Here is a 25,525-nt window from a genome sequence, read left to right as displayed (position 1 = left end):
TATTTTTCAGGAGGTGCAATTACTCCTTTCAACAGAAGAAGTACGTATGTGGATGTGGTTAAACAGTTACAAATGCAGATTCTACTTCTCTGTATGGAAATGTGCTATATGGGCAGAAACAGCTTCAAATCAAATAAGGCTGCCCAATCTATAAGAATGATATTATTGAAACTACATAGAATCATCCAATCATAGAATGATTTGGTTTGGAAGGGACCTTAAAGATCACCCAGTTCCAACTGCTCTGCCATGGGCAGGGACACCTTCCACTAGACCAGGTTGCTCAAAGCCCTGTCCAACCTGGCCTTGAGCATGAGGGTGCTGATGCACAGTTCATCTAAGAGTTTATATACTTCAGTGTTATCCAAAGCTATAATTGGACTAAACAACAAGTTCTAACACTAAGAATTTCAGATATGTAGATTTATTTCATTATCTCTCATTAATATAAAACCTGACATTGAATGTATGTTAACCTACCTTTGCCCAGATGGCTGCTGAAAGTCCCAGGACAGGACTAACTGCTAGTATTACAAGGGTTAATTTCCATCCTCTTATGAGACCAACAATAAATCCTGTTACAAATGCCGTTACTTGTTGAACGAGAAGTCCAACCTTGTGACCTATTCCTTCATTAATCTTGGAGACATCACTGAAAAACAAATTAGATCCAGAAAGGAAGAAAAATGTAGAAAGGAAAACAAATGTTTTCGGTTTTGTTACATGATCATCTGTGTGGAGGACAATCTTTACTATTTAATTGTTTCCACATAATAGTTTTCTTCAAGGTAAAGCACTATATAGTGTGGTCAAGGAAAATTTCCTATTTCTTGTGAAACTGTAATGCTATAAACCTGGTTTTGTCTGAAAAGGTTGAAGTTACCTCTACAGTGTAAAACTACTCTCACTCTCTTAATTCCAGATTTTTGATCAGTTTGGCACTTGTGGTCTATTTGGGAATAAAAGATAGGGAAAGAGAAAGGAAAATCTTGTTATACAGTTAAAGCTGTTCACACTGTTGGGGTCAGCTGGCACCTTATTCAGTCCTCAGTGTGCACAGAAACAAACTATATTTTCTCTCCCAAGGGATAATCGCATAGGCTGGGCCTTAGTCATCCTCAGAGTTCAAGGAAACTCAGCAAAAAGCTTTTCTGACATCTTTGTGACAGTCCAGCATCAGAAATATTAGAAATTCAGTCTCTGAGACTCTCCATGAGAAAACTTGAAAACTTAATTTCACAATGAAAATAAAAAAAATTGTAATTCCTACGTGCTTAATAAGGCAAAACAACATTGGGAAAGGTATAGTGTACTTACTCTAGAAGACGAGTGTTAAGTTCTCCCACATCATTTACATCAAACCATCCAATTTCCTGTCTCATAATTGCATGAAAAAATTCTTCTCTAATTTTTTTTATTTGCCGACCCGCTATTAGTGTCCAGAATGAAGTGTGTAAATAAGCAGCAAGAAGAACACCAGCTGCTATTCCACAATAGTAGTATGCATATCTGAAAGAAAAAAAAAGGGCAAAAAAAGCAAGACTCTCTTAAATTGATTTTAATTACCTCACCAGTCTGAATTTAGCATGATGCTTACTTCTTCTGTTTCAGACCTCTGTAAAACTTGATAAGTTTTCTATGAATAGTAGTTAATGTCAGGGGGGTTTTTTGCAATATCCAAACCAAAGATATAGTTAGACAGGAATTACCTTTCTTTTTTCTGTTTTTTTTTTTTGTCAATTTAACATGCATTTTCTCATAAGATTATTTTAGAACTGTATTTCAGATGCAATATCATTTTCATTTACACGTATTGCTTCCAAAAACTCCCTAGCATTTTTAACAAACATGGACAGACCTAATCATATATACCTATATTATATGCACATTTACATCATACAGTGTGCCTGTCTATACAAATAAAAATATGCATGGATGCTGGAAATGTTTCCTGATTGGAGAATACAGCATTAGTATATGTACATCTATTGCAAGCAAATGCCATTGGATCGAAAATTCTTTTGCTCTCTATTTTGTGCATAGCTGATACTTTAATTTTAAATAAATTCAGCCCTGTGCAGGGTGTCAAATCTAAACCAAGAGTGTGTGAACCACTATATTTCTCAAACTGGAACACAACTTGAGTCACAACTTTAAACCATTCAAAAAGAATTAAATCAATTTTGATTTGATACACAATTGACATCAGAATCAGTTGTAGGTGAACTTAAACCAGAATTAAACAGAAAAATATATCTGAACTGATTCCATTTGTAAAGCATGACCAAAATCAAGGGTTAAATATTCAGGGTGTATATATCTGTAATTATAAGAATACTGCATCTATATAAAAGCAAATAATGAGCAAAGAGCTATAAAACTCTTATGACTTTCACTCACGTGTACTAAGTTATGCACACTGATTCTGTAGAACTGTAACATGCTCCTTGGCGGGAGCAAATTGCAGGAATCAGTGTGCAAATGCTCTGCTCAAAAAAGGAGAGAATGGCTTGACAGATCAAAATTTTCAAATTTTATTCCAGTCTTTCTTGCAGCTATGATACCTTGCAGTTTAGTTAGGGACTTCGGAACCATACTCATTATGAAATGCGTTTAATCGAAACAGTTTAATAAAAGCAGGTTAATGCTTAACAGAATGCTGGTTAGTTGAATATTGACTTTGATCACATTCAGCTTCATTAAAACTCTACAAACTTAAAAAAACCTTCCCAAACTAACCCCAAGAGCACTACATCTAAATTCAGCAGTAATTACTTTAGACAATTACTTTATGATGTTATATGACTTCAAAGAATTGATTTATGCTTGGACTTTGTTTCATGACAAATTGTCTCAAAAGGGATTCATATCTTTGCCAGACTCCATGCTGATAAAACATATTCTGTAAATTCACTGATGAAACTAATCAGAGAGTAAATGCTTATTGCATTGTAAAGTAATAGTTATTTTTCTTTTGAGAAATAGAAGGGGTTTGGGCAAGCTGTTGTTTGAGTAACAAACACAACCAAGTCCACGTGTATATTTCAGTATTTAAACACACCTCTGTGAGATCTTTTTCCTTGTAAACAGGTTTTATTATTATTTGACCCGCTGGCAGGCATTCTTAGAGAAACAAGGAGTGGGTACAACCAGCTGCTTCTTCAAACCAGTGAAATCACTAACTCAAGGCTCTATTTAGAAACTTTGGAAAAGAAAACCTGTTCCTGTGCTGCTAAGAAGTAATACATTCCTCATTAAACTATTTGTTTCTAAAGAGAAACTTGTGCTGCTTTTCATTCATACTTGTACTTTCAGAGTTAATGACTAAAAGATAAGGTGGCATGCCTGATGTTTGTGGTTGTTTGACCCTGGCTGGAAGACAGGTGCCCAACCCAACATGCTCCATCCCTTCCTCAGCTGGACAGGGAAGAGAAAAATACAATTAAAAGCTCATGGGTGGTGATAAGGACAGGGAGAGATCACTCAGCAAATAAATAATGGGCAAAACAAGTTCTATCATTTCACAGGTAGTAAGAACAATTATTTTTCAAGTTCTTTTAGAGTAAACATAAGACAGACTTTAAAAATATTGTGCAAGTAGGCATCAGGTATTTACTAAACACAGAACAGTTAGTGTAACTTCAACCATGCACAAATTATTTAGTTCTGCAATTCTGCCTTCAAATTTGCTTTCAAATCACTGGGCAAAAGGATATCCCACTGAAGGTGTGTATGCATTGCTTGCATTTGTGTCAGAGACTGTCAGAAATGTTGAGGGAGCAAGAAACTGTGTGGCCACACTCTCCTATAAAGCATAAAAGCCAATTCCCTGTCAGTTCATTCTCATTACATAAAAGTTCGTCATTTCTAAGTAACGGCCTTTTCCTAATTTGCTTATTTATTTTAGGGTAAAGAACTGTTTTTTTCTGGTGTAAATCGATTTCCTTTTTTATTTACAAAATTAACTACTGAATCTAAATGATGTTACTTTACAGTCCACTGCTACCAGAAATGATAATGTACTTTGGTATAAAACAGCAAGAGTTACTACAGCAAATGTCTTATGTCTTCCTTCTCTTCAGAAAAGACAATTGCCTTGAAGACCACATCAGATATTTTTCAATACCTAATGAGGAACAGAGTTCAACCTGAGAAAAACACCTGAAGTGGTACAAGAAATTGCACATCAACTGTAGACATCCTGCATAAACCAAGTGTATGGACAGTGGTTAATAAAGCCCCCTAACAAAGCACATCTATTAGCAGCTTATGTTTCTGCTTATTTGATCTTTTCTTAATGGAGCTCTGTTAGCAGAAGCATCTGCTGAATATTGTCTTCTGCTATTGCCTGCTCTAGAATGCTAGATTTAAGGTTGCATATAATCTAAATCTGTATTTTCTGCAGATAATTTCACAGAATCACAGAATTGTTTAGGTTGGAAGAGACCTTTAAGATTCTTGAATCCAACTGTTAACCCAGCAATGTTTCCTTCAGTGCCACATCCACAAATCCTCTAAATACCTCCAGGGATGGTGACTCAACCACTTCCCTAGGCAGCCTCTTCCAATGCTTGACAAACCTTCCCACGAAGATATCCAATCTCCCCTGGCACAACTTGAGGCCATTTCCTTTTGTCCTCTTGCTTGTTATTTGGGAGAAGAGACAGAGCTTTACCTCCCTACAACCTCCTTTCAGATATTTGTAGAAAGCCATTTAGTTGCACTTGATGCTTGGGCAGCAAAGCAGATACTATCTGACAATTTAAATTCTGCTTTTGCAAGTGAATCACCACAGCTCAAGGAATTGATGGATGATAATCAACATAATTTTTTAGCATAACAATTACTCTTTATGAATTCAGAGGAAGAGAAGTAAAAAAGAAGGCAATGCAGATGTCATTGGAACATGGAACACCCCTGAAATGGGGGCAGAATGGGTGAGAGCAAGAGACGACAGGGAAATGTTGGGGAATGGCTGAGGATGTTCAAGAATCTTCCCAGTGCCTCAAATAATCTCATGTGCCAATCTTTAGGTACATATATTATTCAATCAATCATTGGTTTTGTGTTGTTTAAAGTGAGCAAAATATTCTTGGGAGAAGAATGGCTTGAATAGAAATGTGTGCCTACACTAAAAAAAGAGGAAATACCAATTTCTAATTACCTTGTCATATCTTCTTCCAGCTTCTCGAGCATGTCTGCAGTGAAATTCATTTGAGAAGAATTCAGTCCTTAGAAAGAAGAGTAAATACTTTTAATAGAGCAAGCTTTAACAAATTACTTTTCCTGCATACTGTTCAGCATATTCGGAGTTGTTACATCTTGTTTTGAATCGAGTTGATTTGAATGAAAGGAGAAAATTTTAACAAAAATTAATGAACTTTGCTAATATAGGATTAGTCATAACTCCATTGATTAGAAAACCATCTCAGTGTAACTTGAGATTAAAAAGTCTTCCTGAGCACACATAGAATCATAGATTGGGTTGGCTTAGAAGGAATCCAACCCCAGGCAGAGCTCCATGCACTCCAGCTGGTCATTGACATAGAGGGTGACGCCCCCTTCTCATCTTCCCAAATGTTCTTCCAGAAGAGCCTGTATCCTCTCATTCCAACATTCAAGTCATAGGTAGGTCCCCTCTCCAGGCTCCAGGCATCTCTTGCAGGCACTGGCATCACACTGGTAGGAGTGGGATGGACTGAGGTTCCTCTCCCTTGGCAGCTTAAGTTTAAAGACTGGGCAAGCCTATGGCCAAAGATGCTCTTCTCCTTCTCTGACAGATGGACCCCACCCAGCCCCCAGGAGATGGGATTTCTCAATGCGAGTCCCATGGTCGGAAGTAGCTGAATCCCTGGGCTGTGGCACCAGTCCAGTAACCATTTTTGGATTGACCAGATTTGATTAGCCCTTTCAAACCCTTTCTCTTTGACTGGGAGGACTGATGAAAAAAACTACCCACACACTAGAGTCCCTTACTGATGCTGTGAGTTCAGAGGATGACATAATCTGATCTATGTGTTGACACCAAAGTGACAGGATCACTCCTTCCTCTCGTATCTATCAGTGCATGCCTGCCCTCCTTTGTGTTTGATTTCACAGTTCTGATTCAGCAAATGAGGCTGGTCAACAGATGGATCCCAGAGAAAATTAGTACTTTTATTTTTGGTAGTGAATCTCCGATTAATCTACCTACTGGTCTGATTCACCTCATAAACTATAGTTGTCAGATTTGACGCAAGGGAATCAACAGGAGCCCATGCTGAAGAGATGGAAAACCAACCACTTTCTGTTCATTACAAGCACAGTTAAACATGATTTATCGAATGTGCACTGTAGCAGGTAATTTGAAAAAAAAAGTCAAAAATAAAATCTACTAACGTAGAAACTAAAAAATACAATAAAAATCCCCCAAAATATAGTGTATGTCTGTTACAATGAACATGACTTACTAATTCGTGTGATAGTATAGCACAGGGGTTTCTGACATCAGTATGTCCTGTCAAGATGCCTGAATCTCCCCATCTCTTTTTAAATACAAGCCATTGTTCTCAGCACAGCAGATATATTCTTACCTGTAAAATTTAAGTCTCCAGAAGCAACAAAGCTGTCAGTCATATCACCAAAAATTATCATCGAAATAGGGAGAGCGCTTCCATGGGCTGCTGCCAGAACAGTGCCCAGTATCATTAACATTTTATCTGACCAAGTGGAGTATCGAAACTGTGAGTGAGAAATGAATTCAAACTGTTGTATTAGAATGTTAACACAATGCTGTGTCTACAAAGTCAAGAAAGTAAAGACAAAACTATCAATTGTACACCTGCTGTCACAAAACTACAACTTTATCGGATTAGAAATTCAGTTTACAAAACAATTTAAATGTACAGGAATAAGTCCTTTCACTATAAGCACTTTTATGCTATAAACTCTCAAAACTAGAGAGGTGTACTATTTTAATGTATTAATATCTGCACCTGGGTAAGAAAGGCCATAGGTAAACAAGGCACAAGAAATTTGCCCTTTTTAAGTTCACCATATAAAGTTCAAATTATAAGAAATGTTAATGGCATTGTGATAATTAAGGCAATAATCTCTTTTACTTTAAATTCATTATTATGCAGTCAGAAAAACTGTTCCTAATGTACTACAGACATTATAAAAATGTACTGAAATCCTAAATCCTCCTGCCATTGAACTTAATAAAGTTTGAGTTCATCTGTTACAAAACCATTGGCTTTATTCTGTACTGTAAAATACTAAGATTACTGACTTAAATTATTGTCCTATGATGTAATTGTACAAGTGCAAGCTGATATAGCAAAGTAAAGAAATTGGGCATTGTCTGGCATCATGGACTATAGTTTTATGTCTGTTATTTGCAATATCATTGCTGTGTATCATGTATACAAAACCTACAAAAAAAGAAAATATTTCAGTATTACTAAAAGAGGACCTATGACTGATTTTGATTAAATATTAAAATTTTTTTTTGAAATATACAGAAAAAATTTGTAATTTAAAGTACTTTTTAGCACTCAATTCTTAATTTTAAGTTTCGTCAATGCCACAGAGTTACTTTTTACTGCTGATTCAGATGACTGAATAATGATTGATAGGCCTAATCAGTATGATTAGTACCTGACTCCGGTAATTTAGAGGACAAGACCACACATAATTGCAGACACATGGATGCCCTTTTTATTGTGTCAGAAGAAATGACTGAACATGGAAATCCCTATCTTTCACAAACAAAAATCTAGTATGAGTGTGTTTAGCATGATCACTTATAAGGGAAGACTCCTAAGAATCATTAACAGTAATAAGACAGCTTCTTTAATGTAACTGTATCCACAAAGAGAACTGCTTGATTTCTATGCTATAGCCAGTATTCTGCAGTCTCACAGTATTTGGTACAGACAGTATCATAGATGCAGTGCACTAACATAATTGCAATCATATTTGTTTAGCCTTTAGAAATGTGCCTGCTTGAATATATAGGTACACATATACAGAGAGAATAAATCTTACCAGAGCAAACGGGCTGACCACCTTAGGTTTTTCCCCTTTCTTCTGCTTCTTCTTTTTCTTTCTAAGAAAAGATGTGATGATTTTAATGAGTTTAAAAATGGATGACATTTTACAGAAATACTAATGCAACATATTAAAGCAGTTCAATTAAAATACAATTATGAAAAAAATTTACAGCAAAAAAATTGTGTGTAAAATGAATACGATTTATTGAGCATTCCTGAGAATACCTTAAATCTCCAGGTTTCAGCTCCTGACTGCTGTAAATTTAAGTCAAGTTCTCCCCAGTTCACCTGTTTCAGTGGTTCCACTACCTGGTCAGGGAAGTTGTGAACTGAAGCACTATATAATTTCAAAATGGGAAAGGGGAAGATAACTTACAAAATCAAATTTTTCCACATGGTGGGTGAGGAACACATAAAATGTTCAAGGTATGTAAAATATTAATTCCCTGCCATATGAAAGATATTAAGATAATCTCTAGCAAATAGCATAAATGTATCCCAGATGTCCACTCCAACAGAATTTCTGTCATATTTCAGATTTATTTTTTCAATAAACTCCAGTCAAAACTGTGGACATTTACTCCTTACGAGAAAAAGATAAAAGGTCCTTCTGCACCAAATGAACATGTCAATCAATGCTACTCTCAGTTTGATACCAAGCTTTCTGTTATTAGGCTTTTCTGAAAAATAAAGTAAAATAAAATAAATAAATGAAATTAAATATAAAATAAGGTAATCTTACAAGCTTCAATACAGAATGTTCACAATGTTTAAGAATACTTACTGTTTGTCTTCAGATTCATGACCCTGGTTGGCAATATCATGAATATTTCCATCTGCAGTATAGTTCTTTTCATCTTCAGAATGCATTTTAAATTTATTGAAAATAGCTCCCTGTAAAATAATATTTGTCTGAGAAATATACAATCTTAAGCAAAAGTTTTAATTTTTTTTTAGTAATCTCAAAAACATAAATTTTTTTGAGTAATCTCAACAACGATTTGTTTGAAAGAAAAATATAGATACTTATTGAAATCAGTAAAGTTATTAATATCATACATTGCAAGTGAATCCTCATAATGAACAAGTATAAGCATGTTGAGAACAGCCCAGAAGTTTGGTGTTTCCTGACAAACATTTTGGATTTGTATTCATTTGATAACAGTACCTTGTTCGTTTAATTTCATTTGAATGATACAAGTATAATATTTTCTGCAATTCAGCAAAGATATACAAAATAAAGGAGAAAGTAAATGTTTATTTAAAATAACTAATTTTTATCCAGTTAATGGGATTTTTCCCAATTTTAGACATCAGTGAATTTATAAAATATCTCTGATTTAAAAGAAGTCCCAAACTACTGACATACCGGGAAGGTTGTTCTGAGTTTGTGTCCAGTCCTCTGAAAAACTACTCAAACATGAGCAGATTTAAGATGGTTCAGGACACACTGCATGATTGGACTTTGCTCTTGTTACGTAAGACAGAGATAACAAATAGATTTCTCTCATTTTTTTCCCACTCCAATTGCCTTCCCTGTATTGGCGAGTAAAATGTATGCACTTTGGACTGTACCTCCCTTTTCCTAAAGGGAATAATACTACTCCTTAAACACACACTTATTTCACTGTCACCTGGGAAAACAACCCTGAATACTCTATTCTTCCATCAAAAAAAGTTCCCTGGATCTACTGTTGGCTTAACTGTGCCCCTTAAATTCAGAGGAATTCCTCTTTACCTTATCAGAGGTGTTGCTGAATGCTCCAAGCAGCTGTTACACTTAAGGATGAATCCATTCTTGAATACACAGTGAGAAAGAAACCAAATAACACCAAAGGATTGTTTTACTCTTTTGCTTCTTTTCCAGTCTTCTAAGTCTAATCCAGGAAAACACGACCCATCTAGCATGAAAGAAAATGGGATTTTACTGTAGTGCATATAATTTCTCATTTGAGTAACTGCAGAACAGCAAGATGAGTGTCAGACTCAGTTTAAAAATGGTTTGGAAATAGCTCTGGTCAGCAGAAATCTTCTCAATTAGCATCTTTTTGATTTTTGAATGTATGTTCAGATTCTAGACTGTTTGAAATGGACAACTTATTAGTAGTCCACTTGGACTATTATTAATGGACATTGTGGAATGTAATGGCTTTATCAGTATCTGTAGGCATTACTTTGATGAAAATAATAAATATTTAAAACATTTAAAATAAATGAATTTCACTTCTTAACCTTATTTCAGTATATGTATTGAACTAGACATTTTTCAACACTTTTACAGAAGTAAAATTTGTGAAAAGTTAAATAAAAATACTTGTCCTAGAAGATAAGTAGATTTATATTAATTTCTCTGTAGGTGTCCTATCACTTTACTTATACAAAACTTACTTAATCTGATAATTATGCAGAAGAAATGATTTTTGTTCCTTTTTTTCATGTATGCCTGTAATCTCAAAATTTTGGTAAAACAGTATTTTTATAATGTTTTGAAATACAAATAGTCTTATCAGATTGAGAAATGGTTTAGAAAGAGTAGTTTAGCTTTATCAGTCAAGCAAAATACAAAGGAGTAGTAAGTGTAAGTATTATCTGTTTATGAAAAGTCATTCTGAAATATGTGTATGGAGGTCTATCCACAGCAGTTAATAGGTTTTAACCTGGGTGCCTAAATACTTTCCTACACTTGATCCTAACAAACTGGTCCAATTATTTCAGGGGAAATTGAATAAAGTAAAATGAGAAATTTTAAAGAAAATTAATTGATTAAAAATGAAATATTATATGCAGGACTTTCACAACTATTTCACATTAAAGGGAGAATGGTCAAAACTAAAAGATCTTTCACAACATTTTGTTATCACATTGGAATGTCTTGATGCTATGGCAGTGCAGTCATGATAAGAAAGGGAAATAGAAATATAGCAGAAGAGCAATTTAATTTTTGCCAGAATTTCTATTGCCTGCATACAGTAAAGCAAAGAATATGAAAGACACCTGGTTTTATCACACTATGAGGTGAAGCAACTAAACTGATACTAAAAAGGTGGGAAAATTGGGAACTTATTTTACAGTATTTTACATCTACTTAGTAGGATACAAAATTTTGTGATTTCTCTATAGCTTGTATACTTTGACTGTTCACTCAGCTTCACAATTGCACAGAATTTGAAATCAGAGAAGATCACTAAATCCTTCTTATCTCTTATATCTTGCAGTTGGCCATAAATCATTCAGATACATCCACGTTAAAATTGATAATTTGGGTTTGACTATATAATTTCTGTCTGAAGAGATTAAATTTGCATCATAAAACAACAACAGAAGAATCTGAGGCATCACCACTACACATTACATGCACTTGAGTATAAAAAAAACACGTAGGTTAATAAAGCAGGTGATTCACAACCAAAGATGTACAGAAACATCCAGGAACAATGTAGGTGGCAGTCAATCTCTTCTGAGGAGAAATGCTGTCTCATCCAAAGTCTGGCGACCTGTTTTGCCCTAAATACATTAGCAGGATTCATAATCCCAATGTTTGAAAAATGCTGTCTTCCCTCAGATCAGTTATTTGGTTAAATCAACAGCTTACCCTCAGCTTTAACCAAGCCTTGATGTCATCAAGGCAGATTTTTTAGTTCTGCCTCTCTGAAGAGCTGAGGCATGAAATCTTCTATAGACACTGTCTGTATCGAGTGGACACGAACCTGATGCTAAGTAAATATGTCTTGAAAGCAGAGCGTCCTGATCATTCAAAAGTCCAGAAGAAAGAAAACCTTTCTCTTTTCTCCTTCTACTTACTAGTCACAAAATTTCACACAGAAGATAGATTTAAACAGAGATGACCAGTCTATGATCTTTGAGCTATTTAAGGCTCATAAACAATTCAAAATTCCTTCCCAAAGCAGTTTGTTATTCAGTGATTAGAAGAAGCAGAGATCTGGTGAAATGGGAGTTGCTGGACAATTCAAATCCCTTCTACAAGCAAATAAAAAATGGCTGATAATGTTTATGCACCGGGATTGTCCAAAACTCCAATACACGTCCATCTCAGCCCTATCCAACAGTCGACCAGTGGGATTCTATGAAGCAAATGACAACTGCAGTTCAAAGAGCTACCTCTATTGAGTTATGTGGTAAATGTCTCAGGGGATTTCAGGCAGTTGACAGTTCTGCCAAGTGATTCAATGCGTCAGGAAAGTTGACCTTGTCTAAAGTAAAGGCTATACGTGAGGAATCGGTGGACATTTTACTTGTCTCAGACTAAGCATGAGGACAAATCAAGTTGTTGTAAGCATCAAGCTTCTATTTGTGTTTAAAAAGAAAGTTTACTCTGAAAAGCAAGTTCTAAAATTACAAAACTACACTTCTGTTGTCTGGTAATTTGATTTGAAGTTAATTATTTATTCTCTTAAGGAGGACTGCCATAAACTAATGTCACTAGCTTCCTATTACTAATGTGTCAGTTTTCAGCTTCACAAACTCAGTCTCATTTCTGAAAGCTTCAAAGTTTTTTGGCTTATACTTAAACAACAGAAAATCCACACAGATCTACACCTCCTTTTGAGCAATATTTTCTGAATATGGGAAACAACTTTCTTGGTGTTTATTTATCACCAGAGTTATTCAATACGACTCAATCATGCATTAATGTGTGAGGATATAATATTTTTCATAATCATTACTTGCAGTATAGTTGCATTTAAATTATATTCTTCCTACAGTTATAACAGAAGAATGCATTTAAAGAAATATAGTATGAAACATTTGGGATTTAAAAACACTCAGGACTTTATATCACAAATGAAAAATTGCAGGAAAAATATAAAATTACTTCTTGTGCAGGTGGAAAACATTTTTTCCAATTCAAGCTGAATAAAACATATATTATTACAGACACCATCAATTTTTTTCCTGTTAACTTTTCTAAGCAATGATATGCCTCATAATATTGTAACAGTACAAGTACTCCTTCCCTCATCGAGTCTCTTCGATTGGACAGAGACCTCTTGCTGTGCACAAAGAGTCCTTTGTAAGCTGAATACACACAACTTAAAAGTATTCAGCAGTTACTGATTAGTTATCATACACAACCATTTGTTGATAACTTGAATTAATGAAATATTAAACTGACCCTTGGTATGCTCAGTGCTCTGAATAAGAAACAGGAAAAGTCTTTGCTGACCAAGAAGTCCCCAGTGAGGTGGGGTAGAGCTGGTTTCTACTGCCTCTGGAACAGATTCTCATTGTGACTTAATTGCTGTCTTCCAAATTGCTGTTTTTCCCTTTTCATGATGATTTTTCCTCTTGAATCCTTAAACTGTTTCTTAATTCCATCTTAAGACTGTTACCTCTGTCTGCCATTTTACCTTTCTTACCTTGCAGAAGTCCCCTTTATCAATTTCTTTGTAGTTCTTGCTCAGAATTTAGCGATTTCCTCATGAGTCTGAGAGATGGTGACACAATTGTGTCTTGGATCACAGACAGTTGAAGTCCTGAGGAAGAAGGAAAGGAGTTTACAAACTCAAGTCACTATATATGAAATATATAACAGCATCAACATTGTACCTGTACAGAAATTGAATCTATTAATATTGACTTATTTCCTTGTACAATACTATTTAAAGTCACATTTTATGAATACTCGCATTCTATTCCATACAATTTGTGAAATGTCTAGATTACACAGGAAATTATGAGAGTTAAAAACCTGTCGTTCCGCTTCTGCCTAGCAATATGGAATTCCAATTTTTTGTTTATTTCGCTATTCTACAATTAAAGCTCATTATATGTGGATGACATATAATGTCAAAACGCCGTCCTGGCCATCCTCCTTCCTCCAGATCAGATCAATTGTTACATATGCCGTTCTTGACGGGTGTTTAAGTTCTGTCTCTCCACTGGTAGTTTCTAAAAACAACGATGGAGACATTTAGACTATCTGAAAGACTAGGAAGTTTTTCTGATGTCTAACATGAATTGTCCTTGACACAGGTTAGACCTGTTACTCCTTTCCTATTCACAGCTTTCAAAATTTAATGTTGCTTTCACAAATGTTGTCTCTCTTCTCTAGATAAAAACCAAAAAAGCCCCAAACAAACAAACAAACAAACGAAACTCCACCAAAAACCCTAATCTGAAACCAAACACAAAACCTAGTTCCTACAACCTTCTAGACAGAGTTGGTGCCATTGATCTTTGCCATTACTATCCTCTGGACCCAAAATGTTTCACAGGTTCCTTTTTTTTTTTTTTGTGGAAAGTAGCTTCAATCTGTTGTTTATTTAAAAAATAGGGAAATATTTTAAGTTTCTGTAAGTAATTTGACTTTCTTGTCCTGTAGCAATATGGAAGTATACCTACATATTTTATTTAATCTATATATTGAATTTTGTTACACTAGTGAAATGACTAAAAATAATCATTCAGTTAATCTCATACGTCATCGATTATGGCACTATGACCATGTTCTGCATGTTAGTCTTTAATCAGAGTCAAACTGCTCTGTTCCTTTTTGATGTTTACCATAAAACAAATAATTGTACACTCTAAGGCAATTTTGTTTCTACAGGCAATTGTATACAGTCAAGACGTGTTCACAAGCTCCAAACCTTTTAAACAGCCATAACCATAGACAGTGGGGGTAATGCTTCTTCATATCGATCACTTCTGCTTCCAGAAACATGCTGTCACATGCCAAAGCTCTGTCTGCCTCACATATCACAACACCACTGCACCTCTGACAACAATCCAGGGAGATTCAACAGGAAGATTCCAGTTACGATATCAAGTTGTACTGCATGTGATCATTTTGCAAGAAACAGCTCTAAAGAGATTGGAGGAAATAAATCTCTCATCATGCAGGACTTCAGCAACCAGACCATCAGATTTCACTATGTTGTGGCCAGCTGCATTATGGCTACAGTTACTGAGGTTACTGAGAAGGCAATCACCTGTAGTCATTCTATTTATTGACTCAGACTAGATGCTCTGATGTCTCATTATCTATCTGCAGCTTCTCTTAACCCCCAGTTTCCCTCTTTCCATCAGGAGTCTTTAATCTTAATTTCCACAAATTTATTTCCTAAAGTCGTACCCAATGGTTAATCCAAGCTCCTTCTCTCTCCTAACACTTCCAGGTACAAGATCCCGGTTTGCTTGCAGTTCTAAGCTATGTCTAGTCCAGGGACTGTCAACAGCTGAAGCTGGTGACAGAGAGAATGGAAAAACTCACTTCAGTTGTGACAAGCTGGTACATCATAAGATCACTAAACTATATTTTGATTCCAACAAGGTTCATTGATTACAACAAGGTTTATCGGGATAAGACCTCCAGATATTATCCATGTCAAGGCAAAAACAACTTTCTCCCATATATTTCCCACTGAAACTTGAGTTTATTAGACTTTGGCCTTGCAAATCCAAATTTCACCTTTTTTTCTTATTTGTTTCTTACTCATTTCTAAGCATAAGCTTTGTGTAAAAGTGACATAACATACTAAACAGCAACGTGATCAGTATAAGTGCTAATTGTAGACAAATATAAGTAATATGGGTAATATTAGTAAATAGAGACCTTCCTGCCCAAGGAACAGCAGAAAGAACCAATACAAAATATTTAACTAATCAGCAAACCACAGGGGTCTTGCTCAATGTTCCGCCCTTTCCCTGTGTAGACTGTGAAATCACAACATGATTTCTTGTCTACTTCTCAGACAGAATGGGAGATGAAGGCTGTAGGTCAGAGCCAGAAGGACTGGGGGTGGCTCCACAAAAAGTCAATATTCATGGAGACCCTTGAACGACAAGGTTTCAGAGAGTGCTCCAGTATCACCCAATGATAATTGAAAGAACAAAGTGAAGGCTTGTATTGCGACTTCCTCACTTTTGCACTCTAGACTTCTCCTTTCTGACTCAACTCTGAGTCAGCACCTCTGCACAGTTTACAATCTGCTTGCACGCAATGACACGTGACCCTGCATAATAACTCTAGACTTCTCCTTTCTGACTCAACCCTGAGTCAGCAGCTCTGCACAGTTTACAATCTGCTTGCACGCAATGACACGTGACCCTGCATAATAACTCTAGACTTCTCCTTTCTGACTCAACCCTGAGTCACAACCTCTGCACAGTTTACAATCTGCTTGCACGCAATGACACGTGACCCTGCATAAGGGTTGTGGCAGTAAATGTAATTCCTTGATTTCCTTTTATAGTCAGCAATAAATAATGAATGATTAACAGCTCACCCTGACTGAATGAAGTGTTCAGAGCAGTCCTGTTTTCCATGTCACCTTTCACTGAAAGCAAATGATTTTGTTCATATGGAAAATGTTCAAGGTAGCAACTCCCAGCAGCTCACCTGAGCACCTAGTCAAACTGAGATACCAACTACTGTAAGAAAATGCCTATATTTCTTGTATTCTGTGTCTGCACCTGGCACACGAGGAATGCTGTTCCAGTAGAAATTAGAGAACTAAGGCAAATATCCTAAGGATCCAGAGACACCTCCTGTGGGCAAGGTATGCTTATTAAATGCTACAGGGATTCCTTGATGGGAGCATCCTCAGCTGTTCCTTGTATAGTCAGTACTGTGAAGCAGAACTGAATTTAGAAAATGTCTTGAACTACCTCTGGTGAGTGTCTATCGGACTTGGGGCATGCAAACAAAGCCTTCTATCTAAGCAATAGAGGAAATAACCTGGCAGTGATTCCATGTCATGGGCCATTTGAAGAAGACATTATAGCATTTTCCATGGTATCTGAGGACAGATACCTAAAGAAGACAGATGATTTCTGCAGTAATCACGCAAGGGTGGCAAAAGTTGATGAAAGTATCCATTTAGTTGGAAGTTATAAGCAGGTGTGGTTAGAATCAGGCCAAGTCCTATAACCAAACTGATTCCATGGTATGGTGCACATGAGGAAGGAGAACGTATCTGCCTAGGTTATTTATGGAACATCTTGGCAATATTTCAGAATGATGCTTATGTCACAAAGATTACTCTATGTGACAGGACCAGAAGAATTTCTCACACACTAATTGGATAATCTAATGTGTACAAGAAATTGTGTGTTTACAAGAACAAAAGTTATTGAAATACAGTTCTTCATTTTGTTCCAAATATGTATGTGACAAAACCCTTTTTGGAATACTAGTGGATTGTTTCACAGAAGAGAATTACCACCTACTTTCCTAATAGATTTCCACGTATATTCGTATTTCAAGTAAACTGAACTATTTAAGCATGGTAGATCTCTCAGGGAAAGCATGTGTACATGCTTCCCTAAGTCCTAAAAATGAAGGTAAGTCTATATCATCATGAGTGCATGTATGGTCTTTTCATACTGGGGGTTAGATTGGGTTAGCACACTTTATTTGTTACAGAGTTCACCTTGTTCCATTAAATGTGTCACCAGCACTGACATTCCCTCTTTTTCACAAAAGGGTGAAGTCAGGCAGGCAGAATAATGCTTAACTCAAGATTTCGTAGTAAGATGTTCCCCACAAACACTGAAACCCCAAGAATAGCTAGAAGTTATTATCCTCTTTCTTTTGATGTTCCACCACGACGGTAGTGATCAAAACATCTTGTTTGCTACCACAATATTCACAGCAGTGGCTATTCTAATAATGGTAAGCTTAGTAAACTGATCTCCTCACAACAGATCCCATGGACACAGATGATTGTCATGCCATATTAGATGACTCATACATACATTAGTGTTAAACCATAATAGGAAATAGAGGAAAAGAATAATGACACTGCTCACCTATGAAACCCCCCTTTTTCTTCACATATATTTATACAAATATGTAGAAAAAGAGAGGGGTGAACAACAGAAAAGGAGAAATATATATGTATATCTTCTATATCAGCAAAATATGAGTAGAAATAATGGCAAATGTTTCCAAAACGCTCTGTTGTGCATCAATTTTGATCTAGCTGATAATAAAAACAGTCAGGTTTTTGTCTCTTTTTTGATCTGGGTGTCTAATACTAGTGTGATGGCATTTAAAAGTAGATCCTCAGTTTCTGATTGCTACATTTACCTCATGATTTTTGCAGTGAACCATGTACTAACTTGAAGACAGACCCTGAAAGCTATACTGTACAGATTAATTTCTGCAGACTCAAAAAGCCCCTTTACTTCAATAGCACTCAGCCAGGACACAACTGCCAACTACGCATAGCGAATATGTTAACATTTTTCTATTCAGGATAAAACTGGGATATATGGGAAACTCAGACCACAACTGCAATGAAAATTCATGCTAATGGGACAGCAAAATGGGCTTTTATGATCCAGTTATGCAGTTACAACCAAAACAGTGTCAAGAAAAGAACTCACAGCACTGGCTGCTCCTGCTTGGTTGCATTGCTCCTAAAACGGGAGATTATTATAACAATAGCGACTGACCTGACTGTGGAGCAAGTAAGAGGACATGCTTAAAACTATAGGTCACTAAATTCAGAAACTCATAAAATGGGACTTTTGGGCCTAAAGGATTAGCTTTCCTTAACTAGTAAAAATTACACAACCTCAAAATGGAGTATGATTATCAGTTACACGGCAAGAAGAATCTCCTGTAAGAAATTTAATAGGTAGATGTCTCAGAACAGTTATCTAAGCAATGAAAGGAGATTTGGCTAGCAGGAAATCCATCTAGAACACTATGAGATTGTAAAGTCATACAAAACCTGGGAAAACTGTTGGGATTGGCATCTGAGAATGTATCTGATTAAAGAGAACCACAGTGACTTTCAAGTAACGGTGGTACAAGAGTTAAGTCAGCAAGAGTAACTCAGGGGCCTGTGAATCAAGCAGAAATACAATGAGAAGAGCTGCAAATTCAGCTTCAACAAGTATGGACAAGGACAATGGATAAGGTAATGAAGGTAAGAAGGAATGGAAGGACATCTCAGTCCTGTGGATCTGACAAAAGGTCTGCACATATTGTAATTTTCAGAAATATGGTTATAAAAGACCCAAAGCCTCCATTTCAAAATAAAAATCAAAGGGAACAGAAAAGGGAAAATAGTCCTTGCTGTGAGTATAGCTCTTTGTGTAAAAAGGGGTAAATGGTAACTGCAAAATGGTAACTGCAAAAGATCCTTGGAGAAAATGATAAAAACTTCCTTTAGGGGACACCAATGGGACTGCAGGAAAGCAACATAGTAAAATCTGAGGAAAAGAGGCAAAGATATGAGAAAATGGGATAGAATACATAAATTCTTCACTGGCTCATTTTGTTAAGGAAATGAAAAATCATGAGAAGGAATGAAAACAACAGAAAATAACAGATCCCTTTCGGTGAAGCCCTCTGGCATCACCTCTTCCTCTCAATAACAAAGACTAGGAATGCTCTGCTGTTTAGTTGTCCCTGGTCTAGTGGTGAAATTACAATACAATCAATGCAAATGGCCAATAACAATATTAGTACTAGATGGTCAAGAAAAGAACATTAACTACCACTAGTGCCATGATGTTAATTGATACTATGAAGTCAATAACCCCTCTTCAATGAATATTTGTTCCATCTGGAACTCAAGAAAATGGACGAATGCATGAAAGGATGTTCAAGTACCCGTATTAAGATCTCTGCCTGCAGTTAAATAGCTGCCAAGTTCAGGAGTTCCTTCTGAGTATAGTAGTGGGAGGACCCCTCATATAAACACCAGGGAATTATTGGCATAGTCTTGCTGAAACAAAATGGATTAGATTCAGATTTTGCTACGGATGTTTGTGGAATTGGGCCTGACCAGTGGGAGGTGAGGGTGGAGTGATTCCTGCAAGTCATTGATGCTTTGTTATTAAGAATCCGGAGGAAGTAAAAACAGTGGATATTTGGGTAACAGAATTTCCTCAAGTTTTGTGTGTCTGTAAGCTAAAATGTAAAAAAATAGAAGTTGTGATTGGAAAGTCCAGATCCTCCTTCCCAAAAAACAATATCAACACTTGGATACCCAGAAACAGAGGAAGGACTCCAATCCACCAACAAGTTTATTGGAAAGCAAGTTCTTAGTACAGAGACTTATCCTTTTAACATCCTGTTCGTCCAGTGTTAAAAGCAAAGGAAAAATCCTAAAAGTGGGATTTTAACACTTACGTAAGGTAGCCACCTCTCAGGCTGTTTGTAGTGGAAACACACATGAAATTCATGTAGCACTAAGCAGAATATTTCACTGATTTTTTTGCTATTGATTTAGCCAATGCTTTCTTTACAATTCCACTAAGATAGCAAAGCTAGTAACAACAAACATTTAGCTGTGAGAGAAAGCAATATTGTTTTATACATGTACCTCAAGACTTTCAGATCAAATGTATCACATGTGGATGAAATTACCATCAAAATGTGTTATGTCATACCATACATGAATGATGAGTTGGTACATGTTAAAAATGAATTGAAAGTTCGGGAACATATTCAGGAAGTAATCATCATTACTTTCAACACAGGCTTTAAAGCTGAATAATGACAAGATTCAGCTGGTACAATCTGAAATGAAGTATTCAGTAATAGTTTTAGGTCAGGAAGAAATTGGATCAGCAATGAGTAGAACCGACTACGAGAGTCCATGCAAGTAATAGTTGTATGAGATTCAGTTTTGGAATTGCTTACATTTTCATAAGAATTACAATTGCAGAAATCAGTACACCACTAATCAAATTAGCAAAGAAATTTCACCGACAAGAATGGAAAGAAAAAAAGAAGCAAAAATGCACTACTTCAAACACTGGCCTTTAGATGCTCAGACTATTGTAAACAGTTTCATGTTCAGCTGGCCACTAGTGATCTATGCTGTGCTAAGAACACAGAAATAAGATGAAAGTTACAGCCTTTGCTTTGAGAGTCTTAAGACCTGTGGGAAAGAACTCTATTACATACTAAAAAACAGGTTAAGCATTGGCATAGGCAATTAGCTTCAGGAATACATCACTAGAGACTGTTTTGCAGTAATACATGTCACACATGCTTCACTAAAGTATATATCACATGTACTCCACTGAAGTTCATGATTTCATAATCAGTGGAAAAGTACAAACTGGATATGTATCAAACCCTAGGCTAGCTGGACAATGGCTTTTATAAAATAAAAGCTTTATGTAGAATATAAAAAGATTTATCACTAGCTCTGTATGGCTTTTAACCACCGGAACAGAACATAAATGCACTTTACCTGTTTATGTGTCTCTCACTGGATAAAAGCTCTGCTATCCACTTCGTGCCACAGGTTATTCAGTGTGGTTCACAAATGGCTCCAGTTCTTTTCAAAAGTGTGGAAAATCCTCTATTAGATATGCTGCAACTCCTGGGAAAAATAAAAAGAGCCGTCTGCCTTCACTCTGTGCAAGTAGCAGAGCCACAGGCTCTGCTAATGAGGTTAAAAGAGGAACCCAAAGGAAATGATCTAGCTTTGTACATAGTTTCAGACCGGATGCATCAAGCTTTAACTATTTGGCTACCAAAGTAGAATAAAAATTACCTTCAAACACAAAATGGAGATCTGGTAGCCTATCAATCATGGAAAGGAAATCCTGTACATAGGTTAAAAAAAGAAGAGAGGAAAAAAAAAATGCAGGTCATGTAAAAGCATATCAAAAGGAACATAAAGAGGCAGCAGTATTGGGATAGTCAAGCACATACCCTTGTCAAGATTGTGGTGGCCCCAGTAGACTTAACATTTGAAGAAACACACAGTTTGAAAACAAACCAAAGAAAACGATACAAAGCAAGGTAACAAAGACTGAGCTATTTGCCACATGAAAATGAGGACATTGAGGGGCGATTACTATAGAAGCTAGTAGAGAGGTGAAGCTTGCACGCAATGACACGTGACCCTGCATAAGGGTCGTGAGAGTAAATGTAATTCCTTGATTTCCTTTTTTAGTCAGCAATAAATAATGAATGATTAACAGCTCACCCTGACTGAATGAAGTGTTCAGAGCAGTCCTGTTTTCCATGTCACCTTTCACTGAAAGCAAATGATTTTGTTCATATGGAAAACGTTCAAGGTAGCAACTCTCAGCAGCTCATCTGAGCACCTAGTCAAACTGAGATACCAACTACTGTAAGAAAATGCCTATATTTCTTGTATTCTGTGTCTGCACCTGGCACACTAGGAATGCTGTTCCAGTAGAAATTAGAGAACTAAGGCAAATATCCTAAGGATCCAGAGACACCTCCTGTGGGCAAGGTATGCTTATTAAATGCTACCGGGATTCCTTGATGGGAGCATCCTCAGCTGTTCCTTGTATAGTCCATACTGTGAAGCAGAACTGAATTTAGGAAATGAACTGTTTTAAACTACCTCTGGTGAGTGTCTATTGGGCTTGGGGCATGCAAACAAAGCCTTCTATCTAAGCAATAGAAGAAATAACCTGGCAGTGATTCCATGTCATGGGCCATTATGAATTATCTTTCATGTATTTTTCCAGTTTCCCCTTAAATTCCTGTGAACAGGTGGCATCTACAACATCCTCTTGCAATGAGCTGCACAGCTCTACTATCTGATGCATAAAGAGTGATGTCCTTTTTTTGTTTTTAATCTGACTTCTACAAATTCATTTGATGGACACAGGGTAGAATAGTAAAGAGAGTGAATAGTGCATCCCTCAGGGTTTGCCACTGAGCAGTTTTAAGGTTTTCTGTCATACCGTCTCTGCCCTCCATCAGCTCTTCTTCCTGAATGAAAAGACCTGGCTTGCTTAGGTGTTCCTCATATGGCACTGATGACCATCATCACTGCCCGTCTCTGGACTACTAGTTTTGTTATTTTCTTTTAAGATGGTGGAGTGACCAGAGCCACATTCAGCTTTATCACTATTGGTATACCAGTGGAGAGGCATGGACAGACTGCTCACAGACCAGTTTGGATGGCAAAATATCGGCTTTATTAGAAGGAAGACACCTTATATACTGCTTATGACACCCAGACGTGTGATTCTTCTTCACACAACATTGGATATATAAGGAAAACATACCTTGTTGTCCACTGCTAATTGGATCACAACAGGTGTCCATAGGAGATGAGAAAACTTGTTCACCTGCCAAAAACTCCTCCTTGACCTTGGCAAAAAGCCTCCTTTGTTCTAGCTTCAACGCCTGTAGCCACATTTTAGCTACGCAGTTCTTTTACTGTCCACACCCAGACATGCCAAGACAAGGCTCACAGAAATGCAATAGAAATTGTTCACATAAAATCTCTATACTCCAACATATCACAGCAGCTTTAGTATTTTCATTTAGTGACTCATAAAAGTAACAGCTGAAGCAAGATTTATAAGTACTCCTTCCTTCTTCCCAAGAAGGAAGAATAGCATTGAAGATGCCAAGTTCATTGTCTCTAACATCAGATACTGTCTTTACTGTCTGAAGAAAAAAGCAATTCTCAACCATTTCTATACTTCTTTCCCAATTTTCATGTTCTGTTGAAAGAACCTGGGAACAGCATGTGCGACAGAAATACCTCGTGGAGATAAATTCGTTAGAAATATACTAATAAATAATTTTTATAAAATGTAACCATTAGGATAAACTCCCATGTTCTTCTTAAAAAGATTGAAAAAAATAGTAATTAGGGGATACCAAGCAGCAAAATTCCATTTCTGAAATGCTGCAAATCATTAAGGGTGTTATCTCTTGCCTTGAAGGCAGCTTAGTATGTGCAAAGGCTGATTCACCATAAAATACACATGTGCCTACACGATCTTTTTTCTCTCTACAAAAAGTTTCAGAAATGCAACCAGATCAGAATAAGCAGCAATTCAGACCTTAAAACTACATAACATAAGCAAGGCAGAAGAAAACTGATACAAATGTTGCTGTGGCAGTTGCTTGATTTCCACGTGTTTAAACTGAAAAGTTTGTCAACATTTGTTAAGAATCTCTTCAAAGAAACAATAAGAGGAGCAAGCAAAAGAAAAAAAAGTGTATCAAAAATCACGGGACAGACAATGTGAGCTTAAAAGTAGCTGAAGGAAAGTGGAACCAGTGCTGCAGAAGACATAATTCCTCTGAAGGATTCATTGAGCTTCAGTACAGTTAGTTCCATTTACACAGTCACTTCTTCCACAAAAAGGCACAAAACCTCAAACATTTCTGAAGCCATTGTTTTAACTTGACAGTCAAATAGCAAAAGAAGAATCTCTTCTCAAACTATTCCAAAGGCAATATAAAAATGTCAAGCATGATAAAGAAGCACAGTTAGTCAAAGTCCTTAGATTATTAAAAGATACATCCCCAGTCACTGAGAAACTTTCTCACTTTATACTCATACAGATTTACCCCATCACCATCCAGCTTATTTTAGATACAAATACCTGAACAGTTGGGAAGACCACCAGTGCCAGGAAATGACAGCCTGAGGGTGGATCCCCTTCTCTGTCGTGCACAGCAAGAAGCTGCACAACCATCTGCTTTTAAGTCTTTTCGAGATTCCAGGGGAGGAGCTTGCACCCAAAAAGGGCAGGACCGAGGCACACAGCATCCCAGAAGGCAGATAGAAACATCATGTGTTAGATGTGACACACAGAATTTGGCAGAAAAATAAGGACGGTACACCTCATTAATCCCAGTGATTTAAAACACACAGGTTGGCATGCCCATGACAGAAGTTGTAGCACAACCTCGCTGACAGAAAAGCCTGCCTTTTTTAAGAACTGTATCCAGAAGTACAGCACTCACACCTCGGCTGCAGAGTTTTATAGGGTTTTGAAAATGCTCATGTAGGAGACCATCACCTGATTTGATTAAAACACTGCATTTGGTTATTAGGCCAGTTGCAATTTCTGCAAGCTGAAAGACATAGCATTTCATGAACTACACACTGTGGTTACGTATCCTGATTTCATGTGAGCTACCACGTTATGCTCCTGGTGACCAGATGCTATCAGTAACCTAAAAACATCAGTGTATTTTGTAACTGCATTTGTAATACTAAGAAGATTGGCTTCCCCCCCCCTTTTTCTTTTTAATGTTACTCTACCAAGAGTATCAGTGACAATAATAATAAAATAAAAATATTCTCAAACAGTGATAAAAACTAAGGAACCTGAGTGCCAAAATGGGTTCTGATGCTTAACTTGGACATGTAGGCTGGACTACTTTGTGGCTTTCACACTATTCTTAATTCTTATACATTTCTCTTCATCATATCTAGGAAACTGAAAAATCTACGGCGTTAAGAGAAAAGCCTACCTTTTGACCAGCCAGTCATTAAGCAATGCTCCTTTCCCAAACAAGGGCTGCAGTCTTCTACTCATTTCTGATTTCTGCTTTCCTGGAGAACCTTAAATCAACCCTTGTGGCTGCAGGCTCTGCAGTGAGGTCTGGTCCCATGCTCTGCAGCTGCCACTTCTAAAAGGCAAAAGTACAAACTCACAGTACTTTTACATTGCAAGGGACCCACATGGATCAAGTCCAACTCTTTAAGTGAATGGCCCATATGGGGATCAAACCCACAACCTTGGTGTTGTTAGCACCATGC

General features: G+C 36.7%; 1 protein-coding gene and 1 long non-coding RNA gene across 7 annotated transcripts in view; one reads left to right on the top strand and one right to left on the bottom strand.

Annotated features, from left to right (window-relative positions):
• LOC135425969 (uncharacterized) overlaps positions 1-25,525 on the top strand; it is a 66,928-nt gene that overhangs the window by 11,533 nt on the left and 29,870 nt on the right. The gene's annotated exons all lie outside the window — the stretch shown is intronic.
• The window catches only part of LOC135425843 (ATP-dependent translocase ABCB1-like), a 57,231-nt gene that overhangs the window by 27,446 nt on the left and 4,260 nt on the right, over positions 1-25,525 (bottom strand). Inside the window, exons 2-11 of one of the 6 annotated variants that reach the window (XM_064678544.1) lie at positions 25,237-25,395; positions 21,218-21,349; positions 13,412-13,528; positions 9,772-9,934; positions 8,818-8,927; positions 8,029-8,089; positions 6,573-6,720; positions 5,165-5,231; positions 1,318-1,509; positions 481-652 (exon numbers count right to left, since the gene is read on the bottom strand). In XM_064678544.1, the coding sequence (XP_064534614.1) occupies positions 481-652; positions 1,318-1,509; positions 5,165-5,231; positions 6,573-6,720; positions 8,029-8,089; positions 8,818-8,903 (726 nt within the window). In that variant the 5' untranslated portion in view covers positions 8,904-8,927; positions 9,772-9,934; positions 13,412-13,528; positions 21,218-21,349; positions 25,237-25,395. Of the gene's footprint in view, positions 1-480; positions 653-1,317; positions 1,510-5,164; positions 5,232-6,572; positions 6,721-8,028; positions 8,090-8,817; positions 8,928-9,402; positions 9,523-9,771; positions 9,935-13,411; positions 13,529-21,217; positions 21,407-21,523; positions 21,576-24,359; positions 24,401-25,236; positions 25,396-25,525 lie in introns of those variants that run through there. The other 5 variants (XM_064678562.1, XM_064678534.1, XM_064678551.1 and 2 more) reach the window with 5 other exon arrangements.

This window comes from Pseudopipra pipra, chromosome 1, assembly GCF_036250125.1.
Source record: "Pseudopipra pipra isolate bDixPip1 chromosome 1, bDixPip1.hap1, whole genome shotgun sequence".
Lineage (NCBI taxonomy): Eukaryota > Metazoa > Chordata > Aves > Passeriformes > Pipridae > Pseudopipra > Pseudopipra pipra.
This window is presented reverse-complemented; position numbering and strand designations above follow the sequence as displayed.